This window comes from Malaclemys terrapin, chromosome 19 (assembly GCF_027887155.1).
Source record: "Malaclemys terrapin pileata isolate rMalTer1 chromosome 19, rMalTer1.hap1, whole genome shotgun sequence".
Lineage (NCBI taxonomy): Eukaryota > Metazoa > Chordata > Testudines > Emydidae > Malaclemys > Malaclemys terrapin.
This window is the reverse complement of record NC_071523.1, coordinates 7,592,584-7,617,824: the sequence shown is the minus strand read 5'-3', so window position 1 is coordinate 7,617,824 and position 25,241 is coordinate 7,592,584. Positions and strand designations below refer to the sequence as shown.

General features: G+C 47.3%; 1 protein-coding gene across 4 annotated transcripts in view; it reads right to left on the bottom strand.

Annotated features, from left to right (window-relative positions):
- Positions 1-3,421: 3,421 nt before the first annotated feature.
- Positions 3,422-25,241, bottom strand: part of PAX7 (paired box 7) — a 149,269-nt gene continuing 127,449 nt past the window's right edge. For all 4 annotated transcript variants that reach the window (XM_054008838.1, XM_054008841.1, XM_054008839.1 and 1 more), the window contains exons 8-9: positions 12,901-13,147; positions 3,422-7,498 (exon numbers count right to left, since the gene is read on the bottom strand). In XM_054008838.1, the coding sequence (XP_053864813.1) occupies positions 7,383-7,498; positions 12,901-13,147 (363 nt within the window). In that variant the 3' untranslated portion in view covers positions 3,422-7,382. The remainder of the gene's footprint in view (positions 7,499-12,900; positions 13,148-25,241) is intronic.

Genomic DNA, 25,241 nt, shown 5'->3' with positions numbered 1-25,241 from the left:
AGCTCAGGGTGCAGGGAGGGGGTAGTTAGGGGCTGTGTGGAGAGGGGGTAGCTCAGGGTGCAGGGAGGGGATAGTTAGAGGCTGTGTGAGGGCAGGGGGGTAGCTCAGGGTGCAGGGAGGGGATAGTTAGAGGCTGTGTGAGGGCAGGGGGGTAGCTCAGGGTGCAGGGAGAGGGTAGCTAGAGGCAGTGTGGAGGGGGGTAGCTCAGGGTGCAGGGAGAGGGTAGCTAGAGGCAGTGTGGAGGGGGGTAGCTCAGGGTGCAGGGAGAGGGTAGCTAGAGGCAGTGTGGAGAGGGGGTAGCTCAGGGTGCAGGCAGAGGCTGTATCGAACGGGGTGCTGCTACAGGTCCCGGGACCTGGCCGTGCTCTCTCCCTAGCTGGCACAATGGGGGCAGCTCTGCTCCTTGTGGCCATGTGCGCGCCGGGCCAGGCCACACCACGCCAGGACATGCCGTCCTACACAGACACCGTGGGCACCAGCAGCCAGTGGTTCCCGGGCACCAAGGACTACATACCTGAGCCTGGAGGGCATGGCGGCCTTTACCCAGCCCAGGTGTGGAAATTGACCTGGATACATAGAGCATCTGGTGTCACCGCTCACCCCCCACCCCCGCAAACATTCGTCTGAGCCCTCATAAGGGATGTGGCTGGCCTGAGCCCCCTCGGGGGGGCACGGGGAGGCAGCAGGGCCAATGGGAAGGCAGAAATATGCCCCTCCCATGTGTCGCCTCTGTGACGTATTCAGTTTGGGGGGGCAATACCCTCATACCCTCCCCATCTCCGCCTATGCACAGATGCCCCCCCTGCCCTCCCTAAATGGCCCCCCTGGCCCCAGCCCCCATCAGTTCTGTCCTCACCCTCCACCAGTTCACCCCCACCTCACCACAATTCAGCCCCACCCCTATTCCAGGGCTTCCACACTGCTGAAGAGCCTTATCTCAGGGCTCCTGTGAATGCTTCCCAGGCTTCTCTGCCTGCAAGATCTACCCCTGCTGAGTGCCTCCAGGGTCACCCTCTTGGGTTTGGCCTGTTCCCTGGCTGAACTGGGGATTCCCCTACCCCGCATGAGCCTTCTTCCTGGCAGGTTCCTCAGTTTTGGCCAATTCTGTGACATCTTGTCTGCACCAGCTCTTCTCCCCCAAGTGGCTTCCAACTATTGCTCTCACAGTATTCATGCAACTGTCTACGGAGACCCTGCTGCCACTTCCTGCTATCCCTTTCTTCTTCCTCTCCCCGTACTGCTCCCTGGCGCTTTAAAATGGCCAGGTGCCCTTCTATTGGGAGGCAACTAATGAGTCATAGGTGAACTGAACTCGTTCCCTCTTAAAGGGGCCAGTCACTCTATGACAGGACAGTTGTCCAAAATGGGAAGTTAGTTCACCCTTTGCACCCATTCACAAATGGTTCCCTCTGCTGAGAGACAACTGACAAAGATGCCAATTGTTGTAGTAGTTTTTGTGACGTTGGCCAGTAGAAATTGGACTAAAACAATCTCATTTCACAGACATAGTGCAAGAGTTATCAGATGATAATGACTTTTGACCTCTATCTTCTGTATTTGATTTAGAGGTGAAATGCACCATTCCCAATTGCCAATCCCACGAGCCACTTATTCCATCATTTGTGATTCCCTATTAGAAACTTGAAAATACTTTTCCTCCCATTGATTTTGTACTTTTCCATTTGGCAAACTCCAGTTTCTTGAATGGCACTGAAATTAAAATGGTGGCTTTTGTTCAACGACATATTCAACTCACATACCGCCTTGCCAAGCCAAAACACATTTGTTTTTGCACAAAAAGCATTGGTTATGTCTAGACCTGGTTGGAAAATATTATTTTTTCCCCTTTTGAAAATTTCAATGCAAATGAAAATTGTTGATAAAACTTTTTGTGGAATTTTAAAGAATTTTTTTGTTGAATAACAAACAAACAAATACACAAACAAGCCAACAGCCTTGAAAATAAAAATTGTGGTTGCCAGCAAAAAAGGTATAATTTTCAATAAAAAACAATTTTTGGTGAAAATTTCCGATTCAACAAAAAGCCATTTTCCATTAAAAAGCAAAACGAAACAAAAACCAAAAAGCTAAAAAAGAACAACAACAACAAAACCTTTGAATGCAATTTTTTGGACTCTAGTTAACTATTTAGAGTCTTACGTTGTGCCCACCATCATGGTATCTGAGCCCCCGCTGGCTCTGAGAAGTGTGGGGGTTAATGAACCCACTGCTGCCGAGGAGAGGTTAAATCAGTGTGTTGTCGGTCCTATGAAAACAACCACTTTGTGAAAATGCATTTCTTTGCATGTCTTAATGTGTGTTAATTTGATTAAATTAGGCATTTAGGGCCTGATTGGCCCCTCACTTTCAAATGACCCTATTATTATACCAAGTACCCATAAAACTCCAAGATCTTTGTCATGCAGCTCCCATTTTATTGTATGTGACACATTCCGAAGTGAATTAAATAATTTCTCCAAAGACACTTTTAATTTTTTTTTTTTTAATGTATAACAGTTATGCCTGAGTTACAGAGAGACACCTACAGGCAGCAGGTAGTTAAAGCAAATACCAGTTTCTCTTTCTATTCTACTACTCCATATAGCTGAATAAATTATGGTGCGATTATATATATACACACACGCACGCACACCCACGCACGCACACACACACACACGCATACACATGGAGCAAAATGGCTATGAGTCAAACACAGAAGCAACATATCCGCAGTTACTAGGAATAAGGAATGTTCTATAGTGCTATGTAGATATTCCCCAGATGGGTATATGGAGGTGTTAGGGGTGATGGGTTAAAAGCATTAAATACACAAAGTCTCTGAACAACAGGGGCTAATCTGCTGAGCAGCAGAACATGGTGAGATAGTGACCAGCATGGTCTCGGAATGGTGCCGGTGGGTGGGGAGATAAAGCAAATCCGTTACTTCTTCTCCCACAAGGATCGTGTTCACAGGCCTGGAAAAAAATCATCCTGGGAGAACGTCCATTGAATGTGTCCTTCAGTTGGTTTGTTTTTATTAAGCGCGGGATTTGTTTGGGTTCCCAGGTGTCCCTGCATCCCCATGGTTGGAATGTCTGCTCATGGCCAGTTCATTTCACTTCAAGTGACTCTGGCCAGGCGTTCTCCAGGATCCTGTGAGTCCGATGCTTGCCCGTTGCCAAGAGCCGCGGTTCCATCCTTCCTAGCGCTTCGCCTTTAGCGCATCGCTCCCTCCATTTTGCTTCCCCACCTCATCCCCCAAGTTTCTCTTTTTTTCAGCAGAACTGAGGTTGGCAATCCATAAAATAAAACAAAACAAAACAAAATCTTTTGACTTTCATACATTAATGTACCTTAAAAAATTAAAACACAAAAAAACACCCCCCCCACCCACAAAAACAAACCCATCCCACCCCAAAGATTCTGGAATGTATTTTGAAAACACACGATATGCAAATTTCTACGGTTTGCCCCGTTTTTTTTTAAACTAGCACAGCACTCACTGTGTTTTTAGTATATAAAAAAACTCAACTTTCTATAAACATACAGCACATGACCAAATATCCAACTAATGTACATAAGTGCGACCTCAGGGAGAGGGTCAGAGAATAGCTATTCGCATGGGGCGTTTTTCATGTTCCTCTAAGAACTCTATTTACAACAGCAGCCAGGATGTTTGGGGATTTTCTGGTGAAGGTAATTGGTAAACAGATTTCTATAACGCTCCCTCTTTTTAAGACTCTTTATCTTAGGCTCCTGCACTCTGGCTCTTAGCTTAACTGAAGTTGTCTGTTAACAACATACCCACTACTACAACCTGCTGTATGCTGTTGAGGGCCACCTTACAGACTGGGAGCTGTTGTGTGTCTGTTGCTTTTGTATATATGCACACACAAGTATACAAGAAAACAAGGTGGGGAAAAGAGGAAGTGCACCTTTTTGTGGGTGGGATCACTGGCCAACCGTTTCTTGTTACAAGGTGGGTCTTTCCTGCTGGTTGTATCATATAGCAGGTGACGAGAAATCAGTTTAGTCAAAAATGGCTTTAATTAGTTGAAGTATAAAATGGCTTTTAGGACTTGGCATATTACTAGAGCTTTTTAATTGGCTGTCAGTGATAACAATGCTCAGTTAATGCAGGGGGCTAACATTTTTCCTCTGTACATTACATTTCCTAACAGCACCAAGACATGTCAGGCTGTAGATTTCTAGGGCGTGACAGCCCTTCTTGGGTGCTTATGGTCACTCAGCCGTCAATATTTTTTGCTGACTAACGCAGTTCATGGCACACAGTAAAATCATCCCCAAATGCACATGTTCTATTGCTGCAGCAGTACTTACTGGTGTCTGTTAAAAAACCACAGGTAACCATGAGGTACTGGAGCATGTTAAAATGGATGTTTCAGTCACGGACCCCATGAGCTATCTCATGGAAACACCCTAGCCTCTGCTTTGAGTTTCCAGATGTTCCTTTGATTCTCCAGTTTAGATGTGGTTGGGGTAATAATGTTATTATAGTTACTGGGAGGGACAGTCAAGCCAGAAGTGGGATTCAAAAGTTGCTCTTCCTCATTTCAGATCCAAACCAAAAGCACATAAGTCTCTATTTTCCTTTTCTATCACACTAGCTTTGGGCAACACCTCTTGTCTATCATATCTCAGTTCGCCAGTAACCTCTAAGAAACCAGTATTCTTGTCTTCATCAACTTCCGCTTTATATGCAGTATTTAGTCTTGGAAATGGCATTGTGAAATGCAAGAACTAGGAAGTTCTGTGATCCCGGGAAATTCTCCCAGAGTCGAGGGGAGGTGCTGGAATCACACTTTTATTTGCTGCAGAGTTGGACAAGCAAAGGAGGGATTTGGATTCTCTGTACAAATCATTGCAGAGGATTCTATGTGTACAATTGTCAGCATCCCAGCTATTGAACAGCAGTGTGTGTGTATAAATAAGAGAGACGAACCTTGTGTGTTAAAATGCTTTCAGGAGTTCGGAACAACAAAGCCCAGTGAAGCAGTGGGCTGGATGAAAGCCATGGATGGTGTCTGATGAAATACAGAGCAACACATGAAGCAAAAATCTGCTTTGACTAAGACCTGGCAATTTGCCCATGTGGGATGCCGTGTCCACGGGAGTTGGCAACTTTGTGGTTAACAATAAAATGCAGCCAAGGGCAAGGCACCAGAAAGCCTGAAACTGCCCAGAAGATGTTGCTTCAGGTGTAAAGACAAGGACTGATGGTTTGAGGGAAATGCAAAAAAGAAGAAGCTGAAGGATACAGGGAAGAAATCCGCCCCCTCACCCGCCCTTTAATCATCTGTCACTGGGAGGCAGAAACTAGGTCCCCCCACATCTCTCAACTCCACTGAAGGGACGTCCAATATAGACACCAGAAAGTTGTGTCTGACCGACCCGGCATGCAGCATCTGCTGCCAATCCATGGAACGTTGGACCTTACAAATGAGTCACTGGCTGGCACAAGATCGTTTAAAGGAATGGAGCAGGATGGGTTGTTTCAATGGCAGCTTTCCCCAGCCTCTTCAGGGTGATGAGTAAACAGTAAGTGTGTTCTCGGAGGTGAGCCATTTAAATGCAGTCAAAGCGGGAAGAACGTCTAAATGTTTAGGGACCTGCTATAGCCTTTTATCGGGATGAGTGAAGATTGTTACCACACCCTATAAATAAACGGTATAAGCCCCATGTGGTTCGTGACTCGTATAGAACTTGTTATTCCCAGCTGGGTTTACCTGAACATTGAGATGAGGAGGATCATGGGTTGGTACGGAGGAAAGAGTGCTGTATGCTACAGAAAAGAGGGAGGCAAATCTGAACCAAAAAAAAAAATCTGGGGCCTAGAGAGAATGTAGCTCCAAAATAAAGAACACAGAAATATGAAGAGAAGGGACCAAGAGATCAACCTGTCCAGAAAAGGACCAGATGATGGCGAAAAGGACGAGTTACTTAAGGTAAGAGACAAGTACTTATCCTGGTAGGTTGCGAAATAAAGAGTTACGTGCATAAGGGCACAAGAGTCTTTCCTCTGCCGTACAGCACAGCACAAATAGGTGCATTATGTGGGTTTATGCCTCCCTCTCTCTCTGGCCAGTTGGAGACAGACTGTCGTGGTCAGACCATTCCCACAGCCCTCTGTCTCCCCAGTGCATGACGCACACTCCAGTTTTGTGTGGCACTGTGCCTTAGCTAATGCACCTCCTCCATCCCAGTGACTAACTCGTCACTCAGGCCTTCACTTGATGGGAGACTTCCCTGACAGGCGCCTTCAGAACAAGTCTCATTTCATTTCAGTCATGTTCTAGCAGCAGAAGGACCCAGTTCTGAAAGCTGAAGTGTCTCCAGCTAGGCTCCGTTGGGCAGCGTGCCTCCCTTGCCGACATACACAGCCACTCTCCCTCACTGCCAGGATCAAACTCGCTGAGCAAAGGAAGGTCATTGTTCAGTTCTCACTCTGCCCAATCAATCAGACGCCACCTGGCCTAAACACTGTCCATGCCAGCCCTCCACACGCACATGCGCCAACATTTCTTACTGACTCTCCTGCTGCTATGGGATGCAAGTGGTTTTCAGTCAGCCCCACACTATCCTGTCAGGATCTAGTTGGTCCCTAAGAGGAAAACTGAGTGTTGCTCATACCTGCCCCCAACTTCTCCTAACCCCGCTCAACAATTTACATTTACACTTTCCAAAGGTCCCAGGTTGGAGCATTTATAGCATCCATCGAATTCCACCTTTGCTGAGCAACATCCCTGCCTGCTTTTTCCTTGCTATGGGATCCTATCAGCAGCGTGGGAGGTGGACAGGTTTGCTGTAACTTTCATTTGTTTTTTAAACACCCTCTTATATTTGGTCCAAAGGTTCTTTTGGTCCCGAAGGGCATCACCCTTAGTGATCAGCTTGGTTACTCCTTCTATACAACATCCACCAAGTTACTACAATAAAAAAGAGGGGGAAATAAAAAAATATATTTTACAATGGAAAAAGAAATTCAGCGTTGACTGTGCCAACTACCGAGATCAATGGAAAGTCAGTAAGTGTGGGCAGTATGCCAAGCTGACCAGGTGGGCTGGAGGGAGGGCATGAACATTAGGGTCAATAAATGTATCCAACCCATTGTCTCTGGCCGTAGAAGGAGTCACGGTTAAAGATGGGTTGGCGTCTTAGAAGAGTGCTCGGTAAGGAACTGGATACATGGAGAGCCCTCCCGCCCTCTTTCCCATCTCCTTCACAGCTTGAGTTGGTGCAGGGTGGTGGGGATTTGGAAAGGAGCGGGGTCCGGGCAGAGGTGGAACCCTGGAAGGCTGCTGGTGGTGTTTTCTGTGGTGGTACCAGGTTGCCGGAGTGGGTTGTTGGCACAGATGGGCTCTTCAGTAAGCCTGGCCTGTCTCTACCGGTAGGAGGCCCAGCACAGCTGAATGTTCTCCCAGCTTCATCCTGCGCTGTGTAGACAGGCTCACGTTCTTGGCCAAATAATCGACAGCAGCTGGGGGGGGGAAAAGGAAGGGAAAAAAAAACACATTGAGGATTGGGCTTTGGGGGGCATGAGGCATTTTACGTCCATTTAAAAGAGGATAATACACAAGCCCTGCCACAAGGGGAATCACTGACAGACAGGCCCAGCCATGGGGGGAATTGCAGACACATAGCCCGGCCATAGCGGGGAGCCACAGACCCATGAGCCTTGGTGCAGGAAGTGTTGTAGACACACGTGCCTCACCACGGGGAGCAGTCACAGACAGGCCCTGCCACAGGGGGGAGTCACAGACACATGGGCATCACCACAGAGGGAGATGGAGACATGCACGCCCCGCTGTGGAGAAGGCGGAGTCACAGACACAAAGGGGTCCTCTGTGGTGGTTGGGGGAGAGAGACAGGCCCCACTAGGTTAGTCACAGACGGACCCGGCCACTGAGGGAGTTGCAGACAGGTGGCCCCTGCTGTGGGGAGGAGTCACTGATAGACAGGCCCTGTCGCAGAGAGAGTTGCAGACACGCAGGCCCCCACCATGGGAGGGGAGTCACAGACGGGTAGGCCCAGGACCTGCTAGAGCAGCCTGACAGAAGAGAAAGCCCTGCTGGAGCGAAATGCAGCTGTTGCATTCACAGAACTTTGCACACGTGGCTATAGATTCACTCGTCTTCCCCAAACCTAGTGAAAATGTCTGGAAAAACACAAGAATTCCCCATCTCCCATAGACAATGGAATGTCCTGGGTAGCTGCCTAAGGATGAAGGCTGAAGAGAACGACAGCTGGTAGGAGCGCTGCGTGAGCGCAGAGATCTTCATGCTCAACTCCCTGTGTTCCCTCACAGCCACAGAGCCCACCACTGATCTGAGTTACACTTGTGTAAATTATTTCACTGGTTTGAATGGGGCTAGCCCAGTGTGAGTGAGATTAGAATCTGACCCAGACACTGTATGATGATAGTTTCACTCCTCGCCTCCTTCCTCCCCTTCTGGGAGAAGCCTCTGTTGATCATCATCATGGAAGACACATTGGCAACTCCCGAGGTAATCCGGGGACTCTCCATATCCCAAGTTGTGATCAAGTTCCAGCTCAACAAACCGCCCCATGGACTGAAGGGGAAGAGGGACAGGGCAGGATGGTGACACCGCTCATTAGCAGAGCTTCAGTCAAAGTCTCTCCCTCTCACTCGCTATAATGTCTCAAATTAGATTAATAAGGAGCTGGCAGGAGATGTACCATCGGTGCCAATGAGTAAACAAATTTCAGCCATCAACATCTTGTCAGATGCCTGCCCCAAAGGGGGTCCCTTCCAGACACAAATTCTTATTAGACTTGTCATATCTATTAGAATTCCTTTCACGCTTCTGCGTTCCATCACCGGCATCATTAGCATAGCTCCGGCCTCTGGGAACGGTAAGGACCACATTAATCTGGCACCCCTGCTCCACACCGGCTGGGACAGAACATGCTGTGCGTTGCCTCTGTGTATGAGTGTTCACGGCTTGGGACACGTGAGCGGCAAATGGACTCGGGCACAGGATAAAGTTACATTGAGGTGTGAAGGGCAGCGTGAGTTCAGTCCCTGAGGTGGCCTACCAGCACGGGAGCCTGATGGGACCACAAGACTGGGAAATGGGGGATGGATTGGGGTGCATGGAAGATCCCGGAAGAATGAGATTCCCATGTTCCTAGTTTGCTTGGTCCAAAGGCTTAGCCCTGTACATTTGTGCTGCGGTGCATGTGTATTAGGTGGGTGTGTATATGTGAGGTAGGCTAGTAGACCACATTCATTCCTGACACATGGCCATATTGCCCATACAATTAAGAGTGCTCTGTGTATGTGTGTGTGTGTGTGTGCTGGTTTTGTGCATCCATCCTTATGTATATTCCCCCCTCACGCTGACATTTGTGCAAGGCACGGGCTCCGACACGTACTTGCGGAGGGAGGAAAAGCAGGGCGAGCCGGGAATATTAATTCTCCTGGGAAATTAGTACGTTCTGAAGGTTGGTCAGGAGTTGCTCTTCCTGTTTTGGTCATCACTTGGTGTTAGAAAGGTGGTGGTATTATTAAAAACCAACCAACCAACCAACCAACCAACCAACCAACCAAAGCCACCCATCAATCCCTTTCTACACCTCTGGGAAGAGTTCACGCAAAGTGGGTCATTCCCTGCCAGAAATCAGAGTTGGTTTAAGACAGAGTGGAAATCAAAACAAAAAGAAATGCACAGGTGTGTGTACGAGTGGGAGGGTGTGTGTATGCCGGTGCTGAATACCCACAGTTCTCATTGACTGTACCAGGAATCGCATGTGCTCAGCATCTCTTAGATAGACAGATAGATCGTGTTCTCTATGGACCTGATCCAAACCCTATTGAAGTCAATGGGCTTCTGAGCAGGCCCTGCACAGGGCATCATGTATAGATAGGGAAATTGAAGCTTCAAATGCATCTCATCTTAACACACATAACGTTGGTTTGTGGGCACAGTTGCCATCCAGCACCCCATTGAAAGGCAGGAGTATTACACGGGGAACACTTGGGCTTCACTGGCTCATGTGACTGGGAGTGAATCCAGTTCCCAGCAATGGGAAGAAGTGGTGGAGGTTGTGTGTGTGTGTGTGCATGTGTGTGTGTGTGTTAAAAGCGTCTCACCCTACCTTCACCTCGGCAACAGGAAGGGACCCTTTGTGGCTGGCTACCTGAATGTCTCTGGGGAGCGCGGCACATCTGGTCTAACTCTGTCAATCGTACGAGATTTGCTGCTGGGCACAGAACGTTTGGGAGCCCGGGTTCTGATTGAAATAAACCGGAAAACGTTCCCACTGCAAACCGAGCCCGGCGGATTGAACCGTAAGCTCAAAACCAGACTTTGAAATGGGATGAAAGTCTAAACACTCTGCAGAAAAGAGGGAGACACGAGACAGAAACAAAAAAGGGGAGACAAATAAAAGAATATCAAGGGATTTGAGCGGATGGTTTCAGAGAGCCCCAAATAAGAATTCCTGCAGCAAAACAAGACAAGCGTTTCTTTCTCTTCTCTTCTCCTTTTTGATTTTTCTCTTGTCTTTTCTCAACTCCTTCTTTAAATTTTAAAATTTTATCCCCCCCCCTTTTTTTTACACACATGGGGTGTGACTAACGTCCTGCCCGAGGGGATCTTTATTGGAAATACATGGTATTGGAATTTGTTTAAGATTTTTATCAATAGCACGTGTGTCCAGCCTTGCATCCAGAAGTGAGGGGAAGGTCAAGGAGTCGCAGATCAAGCTCCCTAAAAACAAAAAGAGGAGGGGCGAGGGGGAAGCTGCTATTGATCCTGTCTGCCGCCACAGCCGGTTCTCATTTAGCCATAGAAGTTAAAGACATTAAAGGGCTGTGACGGAGAGGGGAATAAAAAGCCACGGCCGAATGGAAGGAAAGGTCACCGAGGACAAGCCATGGGCAAGCTGGAGAGCTAGGGAGGAAGAGGATGCACCTTTAACCCATTGTGGGTCACTCTCGCACAACACACACTTATTAGTTTAACACCGGCAGGTGAGCCCTCTGCCAGGGTCTCTAGTGTTTTCGTGACCCAGCCATTCTAGAGGTGAAACCGACCCTCCCAACCGCTGTCTTTTTGGGCCTGATCCGTAGCCCACGGAAAGATTCCACTTGATTTCAGTGAGTCTTGGCTCAGACGGCAGAGCCTTGACCCCAGCCTCGCCTCAGAGGCCAGCTAGGATGCTCAGATTGCCTTACACAGATTTTGTTGCCGAGATGACCCATTCCCCCAGCCCTCAAATGTTGGGGGCTCAAATAAGTCACAGCTGGGTTCGGGTCCAGATCTACATTTCACAACAGTTTGAGTGTGTTCGCACCCTGGATTCTGACTCTGGCCTATCTCTAAGTTTCCTAGACCCAAACCAAGGTTTTGCCAAACTAAGCAATCCCCCGTGTTGCCCAGTGGTAGTAGCAGAAGTCACAGATTCCCAGACAAAACCCTTTGCCCCTCACATACACACACACACACACAAATACATACACACACAAACACACCCTTTCAGCATTTTTCTTGACTGAGGCAACAAGTGAGATTTGATGGGCCAGGCCTGCCTTGGTCACAAGGAAAATGGTGGGCTGGAGGCAGGAATTAAGGTTTGGAACTGGCACCAGGCTTGGAATGACCACTTCAATTCCACCAGGGCTGGGATTCCTGGATATGATGTCGCCCATGAAACACACACATGCCTGGCAATTTCCCCATCAGCACCGATTTCAAAAGACCTCTGTATCAGCCACTGGGTGGGGCGATTTCCCATGCTACCCTGAGTCAATATTTCTGGAAGGAGACTCCCAGAAGGGACGTTTCAGGAGAATTTGGGGACAGGTAGTATGGTAGTAACATTTCCACAGTCAGCAATTTCTGAATGTCAGAAAAGGCATGTTACCTCCATTCATCCAACCACCCATCCCCGTCCTTGAGGTCAAATTGAGTCCATAGCAACAATAATTCCTATGCAAATTTGGAAGGGGGGTGGTTGCATTCAAAGCACCCGAAATTCCAGAACCTACCTGCACAACCTGTACCTGCTGACGGGGTGTCTAATTCATAATGATAAGGCTCGAGAAACTCTCTCTATCTCATTTTTGTTTCTTTGCTGCTTGGATTCTGTTCCCAATCGGGCTGCATGTGTAGTAGCAAAGTGGCCATGTATCCCACCTCTGTGTGTTTGGCATGAATCTCTTCCGGGTGAGGAGGCCCCGAAGCTGAGTGGGTTTGTCACCTTAAACATCTATCTGACGAAACCCTTGGTAGTTTAAAGAGATGCTGGGGGTGTTGGCAGCTGGGTCAGAACTGAATGAAGGGGACTGTGAATTGTTTGACTGGGAAGGTTTTGGCAGCTGAGGATCCGTGATGTGCATCAAATGCGTTTTTCTAATGATTGATTCAAGTTGTGTTGATATCCACCCTATATTTTTATTGACAGGTTGGGTTGGTGGGCTAATGTCTGTGCAGCTGAGCTTGGTCCCTTGGCTAGGGATGTCATGTTAGCCATGTCTAACTCTCCTTGGACAGAAGCAGGGTCACCATGATGTAGGGCCTTTGAGGGTGCAGGAGTAGGAGATGGGGAAGCAGAGGGATCCCGGAGGTACCCCTCCTTCTCTTACAATATAGATATTTCTATTTAATATCTTTCATTCAGACTTTTCCAATAGATGGCAAGTGTGTGGGGGACCCTGTACAGAGCACGAAGAGAACGGGACGGTGTCTGTTTGGTTAGTCCCTAAAGAATGATTCTAGGTACAGACATTCATGGGAATCCATTCCTGAGCGCAGAGCCAACACCCCATCTGACTGCTGGTTCCTCTACCCCAACCCCGCCCCGCACCTAACTCTGCTTAAGTCCAGCCGACTCTCTGGTGGGATCGATACTCACTTTGTCCATACTGTCCATACTGGTAGCTGGCCACGGGGTCCACGCTATAACCGGTGGTGCTGTAGGTGGGAGGGCAGTAGGACTGCGAGGTGGGGAGGCTGTCAACAGACTTGATGGAGTCGCTCCGCTGGCTGCAGCTGGCGGAGATGGAGTTGGTGGTGTCCAAACCACCGTGGAGGGGAGAGATGGAGAAATCAGCCTGGGGCTGTGGCGGAACGCCGCTCGGGTTGCTTAGGATGCTCATCACCTGGGGAAGCAAAGGGGGGAAAGCATTGTCGATGGGCACACAGAGAGCAGGCTTAGATCTGCCTCCAAGTGGTCTTGTGACAGCCAATATCTATGGTGGCTTTTAAGTCAGTTTACGTTTGCCGAACGGTGCCAGCTTGAAGACCCTGGAGGATAAAGTCAAATAAAGATAGAATAAAGATCATGAGATTTCTGCCATCTTGGGCTCCCATCTGAACCAGATCTGAATAGTACGCTCCCGGTTTTGGATCCAACCTGGAAGAGCAGGTTTTGAAGCCCACCCCTTCTCCAAAAGCACAGGTAAAGAAAAGGGGGTTAAATTGCTGGTGGTAGCTCAGCCCATCTCAATATTACCCTTGGCTGTAAAATTAAGGCATCACCTAAACTATCTTCCCACTTTGAGACTGTAACCACCGTTGGTTCATTTTGCAGAGAAAATGCCTGTTAGAGGAGAGGTGTTTGTAAGGCCAACGGGACCAGGATGGAGCGAGTCAGTTTGGGAACCGGGGCCCTGATCCTACAAATCCTTGTGCACCTGCTTAACTTTACTACCACATGCAGTCCTATTGAAATCAGTGAGGTTCCTCGTGGTTGTCAAGTGTGTAAGTGTTTGCAGGCCGGGAGCTGAGGACCAGGAGCTGAGGGGAGGAGAGGCGTCTTTGACGCATCTGGGCTGATCTCGTCCCCCATCCCCGGGTACGTGCAGGCTTGTGGCGTTTGTGCTGGCAGCTTGCCCGGGGGGGCAGGCAGCGGTCACCTCGGGAGCCAGCGTGGAGCTCGAAAGCAGAAATGTTGAAAATCTCCACATTTAGCATAACCTTATTGACATCAATTAAAGTGGCAAATTGAAAATATTTGCAGCCCAGCGAGAGGCAGAACAAGCCCTTTATCCCCTGCCGGTGGCCTGGGGAGCTATTGTGCAGAGGGAATGACACAAGGGGGGATTCCATAGAACAGCTATTTCCCTCTCTACTCAAGCCCATTGCCCTCCTCCCCTCCCCTCCCTCGCTAAGGCAGGAGCTTATCCTGAGTGATGGGGGGCGGATTGACATTTGCTTTTCCCCCCTCCCCCGGAAGGACTCAGGAGTCCAGCAAAGACCTTTTCCCTGGACGGAGTGTCACCTCCCGACTCGAGCAGGCTGAGTCCCTTCTCGGGGATTTGTCTGCGCATTGGATTCACAGATCAGCAATGGCTGGACCCCTGTGGAGAAGGCGGTGATGGGGGATTGGAGAGGGTGTCAGCTTATCAGCTGGAAAATCAGTATAACCCCCATCCCTGGGGTCTACTCGGCTGGGAGTTCAGAGTTCCTCCTCTTCCTCACACATTATTTCAGCCCCAGGCCGTGTGAGGCAGGGCATCACAAAGCCAGCAGCATGTGCTATCCCTACTAAAGCCCTGTACATACTATACGGAGCTGTCCACATATGTATCATCGAGGACGTCAGCGTCTTTTCCCACAACATTTTTGGAAAGGGCTGTAAACCCTCCTGCACCATGGCTTACGCCAGCCTGTAGCTATTGGGGATTAGCAGGGATGTTTCTCTGGGAGCAGGTTAGCCCATAACTGCTACTGCAGGGTTTCTTGCACCTTTCTCGGAACCAGCTGATACTGGGGACTGGTTGCTGGACTAGACAGATCACTGGCCTAACCCAGAATTGCAAGTCCTATATTCTTAGGCCATCCCTCTGGCTCCAGACGCATACTGCAGCCTTTGAGTCCAGGTACAATACAGAAAAGGGGGCTCTTCGCCCTGGGACCCCAGGGGTTTCTATCATCTTTGCCCCAAGGTGGATAACTTCCCCCGAAACTCTAACAGTCTCAGGGAGCTCAGCTGATTTCAGATGACAGGATGGACTAATGCAGTGGTGTCAAACTCCTGTGGTGGAAAGGGCCAAATTCCACTTTAAGTCCTGGCCCGGCTGCCCAATGGGATCAATGGTAGCATCTGGCCTTTAAATGCTAACTAAACTTTTAGTTACTATTGGATCCCTCGGTAGAAAAATAAGTCTCTCTTTGGGCCACTACTATTTCTGCCCTTCCCTTCTCTTCTTTCCCCACCCGCCTTTCTCCCCTTCTTCCTTGTCTTTGTGTCTCTCCTCTGCTCTTCCCTCTATGTTCCTTACAGCAACACCTGTTTCCAACCTCCTACCCCCTTCCACATTCCCTCTGCTGAAATGATCAGTTCTGCAATAGTTCATTTTGACGTTCAAGTGTGATCGTTTGAGTCTGACGGTCTAATGAGATTTACAGGGGACTGGGGATTTTACACCTCTCTGAGCCATTGTTTCAGGCTCTCTGAAGACTCAGGAAGGCGACACTGCACTGGTTTTCCTTCAGTTCATATTTGGAAGTGTTCTTCACCATCACGAGGGTCAGAAACCGGCTTTTTCCCGTTAAACAGATGCTGAGATTCTGCTGAATAGGACATGCAAGTCATCTAAATACATCAGGCGGGCTGGATCAGGCTGGCAGGCTGGCTGGTCTAGTGTAACCTGATTTCATATAGTACGGCAGGAGCTTCATGACGAGGTGAATTGGCTCAGAAGGAACTGATCATCAATGAGGCAAGTGGCTTAGCTATTTATTATTATACATACATCTAGGGCACCTGTCCCAGGCATACGTGGGGCCAGACTGAGATATTAAATTCAATTCATGGCTAGGATCAGGTGCACAAATGGCTGTTGTTCATTATTTTTGGAAAGCAATAGCTCAGTGACTGAAGGCTAAGATATCACCTCCTCTCTCCTCCTGCACTCCTTAGTGAGCTGTCCAGGCCTTGCAGTGCTGTACGGGTGAAGATTTGGTCATAGGATACATTCAGAGATGTTGCCTGTAGAAATCATATGGAACTGAGCGGTTCTCTTTCACTTTGAGATTGAGGGATTCGAGGAGCTTTCAAAACCATACGGTGAAGCTCGGGCGGAGCCTCACCTGCACTCTGGCAGCGTAAAAGGGCCTCAGCGTGGATGCCAGTTACATCTACACTCACTGTCGGGCCCTGTGACGAGATGGAGTGAGGTGAAGTGGTCTTAGTATAAATGAGACTCAGGCCCACAGTATCCCAACCTGTGAGAGCTGAAACTGGAGAAAAGGGAGGGTGACCAGATGTCCCGATTTTAGAGGGACGGTCCCGATATTTGGGGCTTTTTCTGATATAGGCTCCTATTACCTCCCCAGCCCCGTCCCGATTTTTCACACTTGCTGTCTGGTCACCCTAAGAAAAGCCTGCACCAAACAACTGCCGAGTTTCATGCAGCTGAAGCCAGGACTCCTGTTCTCTGTTCCTGGCTCTCTGTGACGCCTTGGGAAAGCCACTTCACCTCTCTAAAGTTTCCCCATTGCAAAATGGGATTGATGCTATCTCACAAGGGTGTCGAGATCCTGAATTCAGACATGCCTGTAAAGAGCTCTGAGATCCTAGGACATATGATGCTGGGGTACAGAAGTGCAATTACTGTTATTATATTAGAAGCCAAGAGGGTCCCAACATATCAGCACCCAGAGGAGACAGTGGCATCGTTCTGAAGCTCTGCGAAATGCTTTTTTGGTCTGTCTTGTCTATTTAGCCTGTGAGCTTGTTGGGGGCAGGGATTGTCTCGTCCTATGTGTTTGTACAGCCCTAGTACATTGGGGATCCGTATCTCATCTCTAGATGCTATTGTAACAGAAACAACAAGAGGTGGACCCTGGATTCTTACACCCCTGCTGACATCAGCCACCGAGCGTTGACCACCCTCCACAACAGGGGGTGAAGAAGAGGTCTCCAGCTTGGGGGCAGGCTAGCACTATCTGGCATTTCACGCCCACTGGTGCAACTCATTTTCCAGCCACCTTTTGAACTTTGGGAAGTTGAGGGCAGATGGAGTAATCCCCTTCTTACGAATGCAAAGTCCTTTTACCTTTCCTTTCTTGACCTTGCTTTCCTATAATTTATTACTTCTTGGTGCACTACCATCACTAACTAAAAATCAATACCCACTCCACATCTGTAAGGTTTTATCTGGAGGGAAATCTGTTACCTGTCAATTATGGCAATGGACAGCATTGCCTTTCCCTCCCTCTTGTCAATTCCGCCCCCCCCCCATCTCCTTTTCCTTTTCTGCTGCCCCAAATCAGTCACAGGCTTGGCGTGAGCTTGCACTTAAGGGTAAGTCAATAACAGCCATGGTGCTATGAGCCTTTGGCCTCATTTCCACCCTTTTAGGAGCCCGCTTGTCATGGGGGAAAGGAGGATCTCAGTGTGTTGGGGGGGGGTCGCGCTGAGGATAAGGTAAAATAGAGCCTCCTGGATGAAATAATATGCCCCTCCTTTCCTGCCACTACCCCCCCATCGTCTCTACTCTCCCCCAGTTCCCCCCCGGGACGTTTCATCACTCTCTCCTGTACTTTAAAAGAAGGGGAGTTTAAAAAATGTAATTAATTCCCTCCATTTCTGAGCTGGCCCTCAGGGCCTCTGGCCGTGGAAACTGTAGCAGGGGAAATGTGCACCCTTTATGATAAACGAATGCGGCTTTGGAAAGTGATGTGCAATTAGGAGCCTCAATCTCTGCAATCGGGGCTCCAGATTTGGAGGTTTGGAGGTTGTGCGGGTAGGTGTGTGTGGGGGGTGTTGTGTGTCGTGGGGGAGGCGTTTGAGAGGCAGCGAAGTGAGGGGGCGATATTTTTTTATATACCAAAGGGAGCGGGGGCAGGGAGGGGAGAGACTATTATGTAAGTTTCATGCTCTGTAGAAATGTGAAGAAAGACAACCCCCAAATATCCCCTCCCTAAAGTTAACTCTAGAGACCCCTGCAGCACCCCGAGGCTGGAGTCGCTGCTTTTGGCCCGGTCTTGTTTTCATTGATATTCTCCCCCTCGTTCCAGTGGCTCATTGCCAGGATGGGGAAGGGCCAGGCTGGCAGGGCCAGTCCTTCCCCGCCTTACTTGGTGTGGAAAGGGAGTACAAGCTTAGGGTGCTCCCACCCTGGGAACCTTGAGTCAAATCCCCGTCTGCTTCCTTCCCAACACAAAAGTGCCTTTCTGGCAACTCAACCCACAAAATACCCGCCCGAGCTTCTAAGGAGCTAGAAAATGGGTCAGAGAAGGACAATGTGGAAATCTGTCAGTTGCACGATGACTGACCTTTCCTTTGGGAGGCAGTACATTGGGGCGCACCTCCACAAACATGAAAACAAACAGGATCAGAATCCACTATCCCTCGCGCTGGAGAGGAGACCGGCCGCAATGAATATGAAGGGGACTCCTCATTGAGGCTGCTGGACACAGACAGACTCTGTGGTTCTCTCTAGTTCTCGTCCTGACTAACAGCTTGTGCTGGCTAGTGTCATTACACAGGGTCTGGGGAAAGCAGCCATGAAAGGGACTGCAGATATCCTACAGGCAATCACTCCATCTAGTTCTGCACTTTGTCTCTGGCAATGGCCAATGTGACACTGGCAGACCAGGTGCCAGCTCATGCCAAAGCCCCAGGCCAATTCACTTGTGAATTAGTCTAGATCAAAGCGATTGTTAAATGTATCAGAGAGTGTATTTGGTGTTTAAACTTCAGGAAAAATAATGGGATGTTACTTGCATTGTTTTCACGTATCTGTATCCTGTTATTATGTAGTAGAAACAAAATAACCCATCAAGAAAGAAGTCTTGTAGAATGCAAATGAAGAACTCTAACAGAAAAGAGCTCATTTCAAAGCGAGTGGTCACTGTGAGTGATGATTGGAGGTCAAAGATGCAAAATGCATTCCTCACTCTATGTCATCAAAGGAAAAGTCCACGTGGGTAGTGACCCTGTCAGCTTGTTTTCTGTGAGAAGACGCTAGATGTATGGATTCAAGGAAAGATCCTTCCTCTCTGGACTGTTTGGACTCTTACAGGGAAGTGTACCAGATGCAAGGTGGAGATCCCCAGAGACAATCTGGGTACCCTGAAAAGACTTTTGGAAGACTGGCAGTTTATAACATCACTGCCACCATTTGGAGTTTCAAACTGAGACTCACCTGTGCATTTATTTTACCTGCTTTAACCTCTCAATAAACTCTCATTTCCTTTTCTTAGCTAATAAACCTTTAGTTAGTTTACTCTAGAATTGGCTGCTAGCGTTGTCTTTGGTGTAAGATCTGAAGTACCAGTTGATCTGGGGGAAATGACTGGTCTCTTGGGCCTGGGAGCAACCTGATGTGGTGTGATTTTTGGATGGAGTGACCTTTTATCACAAAGTCCAGTTTGTCTGGGTAGCAAGATAGGCTGGAGAATCGAAGGGGACTGTCTGTGACTCCATTATAGGATCGGTATAGTGATCCAGGAGTTCACATTTGTTTCTGGCTAATTATAGAACATACCACCAGTTTGGGGTGTCTGCACCGTTTTTGGACAGTCTGCTCTGAAGTAGGCACTCAGAGTGTGAGCCACTCCAGATAGCGTGACCGCCCACTTTTGATATCGCAGAACAAGGCAAGAAATTCCTCCCATAATGCACCTGACCAGTGGGGGAGAAAGGGGCTAACATCAATTCCTTTCTGACCCCAGAAGATAATCAGCTTATACCCTGAAGCATGAGGTTCGATTGCCCCATCACAGTCTTACGTTGCCTAGCTACAAACTGTAATGATGGTCAGAAAATTATCCAGCCCCCTTCAAAAATCTCACTATTGTGAAAATTATATCCATGGTGTGCAGAGAGGGTCAAAACAGGTGGCTGTGTGCCAGCAGTTCTGGATTCTGTTTCCAGATCTGCCACTGACTCACTGTATGACCTTACCTGAGCTATGTGGGAGTGGTCGTGTGAGCTACTGGTTAAAACACAGGCTTGGAAGCCAGGAGAGTCAGCTTCTATTCCCAACTCTCTCATTGGTTCACTATGTGATGCTTGGGCAAGTCATCTAACTTCTCTTTGCCTTTTACAAGGGAGGATAATAATAGATCCAGGGATGAAATTCGCGGTATCAGTGCATGTTATTGTTGTTGTTATCGCAAAGGCGGGACTCCAATGGGCAGCTTTGAGGCCCCTGCTCTCCCTGAAGCGCGGTGCCATGGTTTGTAGCATTACTTCCAGAAGAACAAACACCAGAATGTGGCACTCAGGGGGCAGAAAAACAATTGAGGGCTTGGATTGCCAACTCACTGCTGCTACAATGCCTCTCCCAGGCAGAGAGACATCTGGAAACAACTTGTGCACATTCAAATGGTGACCCCAAACAGCAGCAGGTCAGTATGTAAGTAGGAGAGTACTCACTGCAGGGAGAGATAGCTACCAGGGAGAAGGATGTCTCCTCATTAGTCACAAGGTGGCTGATCATACCCCATCCATGAATCTTGTACTTACTCAGCTGACTTACTTCATGTTTATCTAAGGGTGAGGTTTCTGATAAGCAGATTGCTAGACGGATGTAATGTAAAGGCTAAACTGGTGTGACACCAAGACTAGATGAGTCAGATACCAGGACTAGAGAGAAAAGATACCAGTGGTGCCAGGTTTGAATAACCCATGGCAGACAACTGCACCATATGATCATTCCTTAAAGAGCTGATGAAATAAATCCTTACTGGTTGTGGGCCTAGACGTGGTCATTTTTTGATACCCAAGGGGAGGGGAGCAGGGAAGGTTGTTATAATTTTAGGTGCATTTATAGAGGCATCACATCATGTAGCAGGACGATGATGTTACATTTACCTCTGGACACCTGATGACCATAAAGATATGAACGAATTGTAAGGAGTTCAGAGAAGAACAGCAAAGAATGATCAGGAGGCTGGAAGGACTGGTTCTTGAGGGGAGGAGAACAGAGCTTAAGGCTAATAGTTTCTCAAGTGATTCTGAGTGCCTCAGTTGTTGGGTGTCCATCTTCAGACATCTTAAGGCATCCAAAATCCATGGCTACTTTAGAAAATGTTGGCCTCAATATGCATAGCATTCAAAAACTGTGAATAAAGGAAGGACATAACAATCTACGAATATTTGGAGTGCAAACTCCAACGAAGCAGAAATCTTACACAGGGTTGTATGAGAGAGTGTAACTTGGAGTAATGGGAAGACATTCACAAAGGGAAACTTTAGGAAGAACATCCTGCCAGGGAGATGTATTTATTGGGCAGTGGAATCATCGACTAAAGCATGAAGCGGAAAGTCCATCACTTGGGAAAGACGGGAAGCCCTATCACCTGGAACATTTAAAACTAGGTTGGACAAAACACTAGAAGATTCCCTGTAGGGAAAAATCCAACTTTGACTTCTGTGGTGACACCTGTAAACCTCTTTCCTTTAGTTTCACTTATCTCAGCATTTGCAAAAGTTATTGGAAGAGGAAAAGGTTGACAGAGCCCTACATGAGTTCTGGGAAACATGTCAGTTCCTCCAGTCCCACTACCTGCACGGAGCAGGTTCCTCCTCTGTTCTGAATCCCAATACGAGGAGCTGATCCTCACCATCAGTAGAGGTCACTCAGTTCCTCCATTTGGAAATTCATTCTCTACTGTCCAAGTCATTTCAGAGATGGTTTATTTGTACCTAACTTAATATTTCCCATTTCTACTTTGAGACCCTCTCACCTCATCTCACTCCTCTCACCTACTAAGTAAGCTCTAATCCTTCTTCATATCAATACCTTTCTAATATCTTAGTGTCATAGGGCCAAAAGTATAACGGGGTTCAAAAAATCACCCAATGATTGCCCTGTTCGGCTCATTCCTTCTGAAGCATCTGGCATTGGTCGCTTTTGGAAGCCAGAATACTGGGCTAGATGGAACATTGGTCTGACCCGGTATGGCCATTCTTACAGGTAGAACAGATTATTTTAAACCTACATTAAACAGTAGCAGAAGGGAAAGGTTACTGTAGGACTGATGAAAGACTTGGAAGGAGATAAATAAAGTTATAAATAAATAAAATGGAGACCCAAAGGTCTTCACATTAGAGGAAGTTGACTATAACCAAATGTGCCCATGGGTAGAGAAATACAATGATTCTATTGTAATCATTAACACTTTACTTACAAAACCAAGCACTCAATTTTGAACTTCTAAAAATCCCCAGGCCCAGATGAGTTGTATCCCGACATACTGAAGGAACTCTGTGAAGAGTATGGTAACCCATCAGGTGTACAAATTAAATATATCCTTGCAGTCAGGCATGGTAGCAGAGGACTGGATAAGGGCTCATATTCGCCACAACTTGAGAAAGATCTGATCAAAGTGATCATAGGCCATTTCGTCTAACTTCAGCAAACAGAGTCAGTCCATTGCCCGGTGGAATCAGTGTGAACCAGAATGGGTCCAAATACATTATCTTAGAAGAATGTGTTTTATTTCTGGAGATTTATGTTATATAAAATGCAATCAAGCTTTTAAATGAGATTTTAAATGACTGGGGTGAAATCCTGGCCCCAGTGAAGTCAATGAAAGTTTCAGCTCTGACTTCAGTGGGGTGAGATTTCACCCCTGGAATCTATTATGGTATAAAAGATAGCTTGGTGGAATGGGCTCTATCTAGCTAGATATTTATCATGCAACCGTCAGCATGGGATCTGAGCATTAGAGCCTGGGGTTTAGGGCTGAAGAGAATGGGAACCAATGTAGTCTTACAAAAATTGGATAATTCTTGATCAACAAGAGGACCATAAGGCACCTGATAAGGGAATGGTTAAAATATGATCTATCCAGAGTTTATTATAACTTTGGATGAAACACTGCACCAATGTTTGATTCTTATACTAGTCAACAATAGTCAAATGATTTCCCCATGCTTATCCCCCCCCACCCCCAGTTCCTCATATCCCCTTGTCAATTACTGGAAATGGGCCATTTTCATTACCACTACAAACAGTTCTTTTTCTCTCCTGCTGATAAAAGCTCACCTTAACTGATCACCCTCCTTACAGTGTGTATGGTAACACCCATTGTTTCATGTTCTCTGTGTATATATATATCTTCCTACTGTATTTTCCACTCCATGCATCCGATGAAGTAGGCTGTAACCCACGAAAGCTTATGCTCAAATACATTTGTTAGTCTCTAAGGTGCCACAAGGACTCCTGTTCTTTTTGCAACATGTTTCTGAAACTCAGGTATCTAGATTGGATAAATATCTATTGAATGGACAGAAGCCAAAGCTGGTTATTGCAAACGGCACTGGATTGCAGTGATGTCTCTAGAGGGGATCTCAGTTACCTTCAGATAACAAACCTTTGCTTTTCTAGTGTTTTCTATTTGCAGACTTCAAAGTGCTCTACACAGAAGGGTAAGTATCCTTCTGATGCAAAAACATGTATCATGGTCATGTGGTGAGTCACTGACAGAGCCAGGGACAGAACATAAGATTCCTGACTCCCGCTTCAGTGCTATGATACTAGACTCTGCTCTCTCCCTTTTCAGTGTTCTCATAAGTGGCTTACTGTGGACCTGTGCATGTGGCATGCATGTGGTGTAATTTGCCAGCTAGCAATAAAATCAGAAATACCATTAACACCGTCAGTGACTGAAAACATCTTCAGGGTTATTTAAATACATAAGGGGAGAGGTTTAGGGAACAGTTGATGAAATGGACATGAGTAGTTATATTTTTGGATCTAAAAATCCTAAGATGACCTATTCACTGATGGATGAAGAATTGGCATGCACTGACAATGGAAGGGACTTATGGATTCCCATTGTGAATGATGTGAAGTTGAGAATATAATGATCACTTGCAGCAAAGAAAGCCAAGAAGGTTCTAGGCAGCACCACAGGACTATTTGAAACAAGGCAATGGGAAGTTATTACCTGATTGTTCAAGGCTATCATGTGGTTCCACCTGGAGAACTGCCTCTTGGTTTTGGCACCCCGCTTCTGTAGAGATGTACCAATTATGGAGACGGTCCAGAGAAAAGTTGCTAAACTATTCAAAGGTGGATTTTAGCTATGATGATAAGATGAATTACTCAAGCCTGGACAGTTTGGAAAAGAGAATGGGGATCTCCTTTCAGAGCAAGTCCCTAAGAAAGTAAGAAGGGCTATGGGAAATCTTCTCTTGCAGCTTAAGAGTAATTTCCGGGGGCATTGTTACATCTGGGGCTTGAACCCAAAACCTCTGGATCTAGAAGCATCAGTCTCTATCCCTTGAGCAAAAGGACCAAATCCATTGTATCAGAAGTAGTAGCAGACTCAACAACAAAGAGCCACACAATGTTAGAGCAGCTTGCCTAAGGTAAAGGGTGATCCCAGTTATGTGCATATGGATTTATGGTAACTATTCAGACATGGACACACTGCCCCTGGAGACGGAATAAACCCAGGACAAGAGATTCAAAAGTGACTAGAGATTTTGACACTCGACTTGAGATACCTGAAATCACCGTCCTTCTGAAAATCAAAACTCCTTTCTTTAAGGTGTTTCAGGTTAAGCCATCCACAATCACTAGTCACTTCTGAAAATCTTGCCCCAAGATTAGTTAAATGCATACAAATGGTTCCCCACCCCAAAGGGTCAATTAATGTGTGTACACCCCTGCCCAGGAAGCATTCTCAGAATACAGAACAAAGATAATGGGCCTGACTCTCCTCTCCCGCTGGTTTTACACCAACCCCATTGACTGAGGCAGAGTTACATTTACACTGGTGTAAGTGAGAGGAGAATCAGTTGTATCTCAGGATAAAAATGGGATTCACTGATAGATAGCAGAGGTTCTTGATCACACGCATAGATCTGAACAGACTGATAAATTTAGGGTTGGGATGGGATTTCCCCTGCAGAATAGTAGCAGAATTTCCCCCTCTATTTGTAGAGCCCTGTATCCACATCTGCTCTGTGATCCGCAAACATAGTCCGCGGATATAAAGTGGATATCTGTAAATTTTCAGGGCTCTATTCATCTGAAGCTCCGAGCACAGATCTTATTAAGCTATTCATCACCAAACAACGGGACAGATCCTGGAGAGATGCTAGTTTATACCAACTGAGGATCTGCCCCATCAACTTCAGTGGAGCTACATTGATTTACACCAGCTGCAGATCTGGCCCGGTATCTGTTATGAATTTATTTCCCCTTTTGGTTCGTGAACTACTCCTGATTTCCTTCACACACATTCCCTGTCTGTAAGGGGTCACTGAATAGCTTTTTCAGC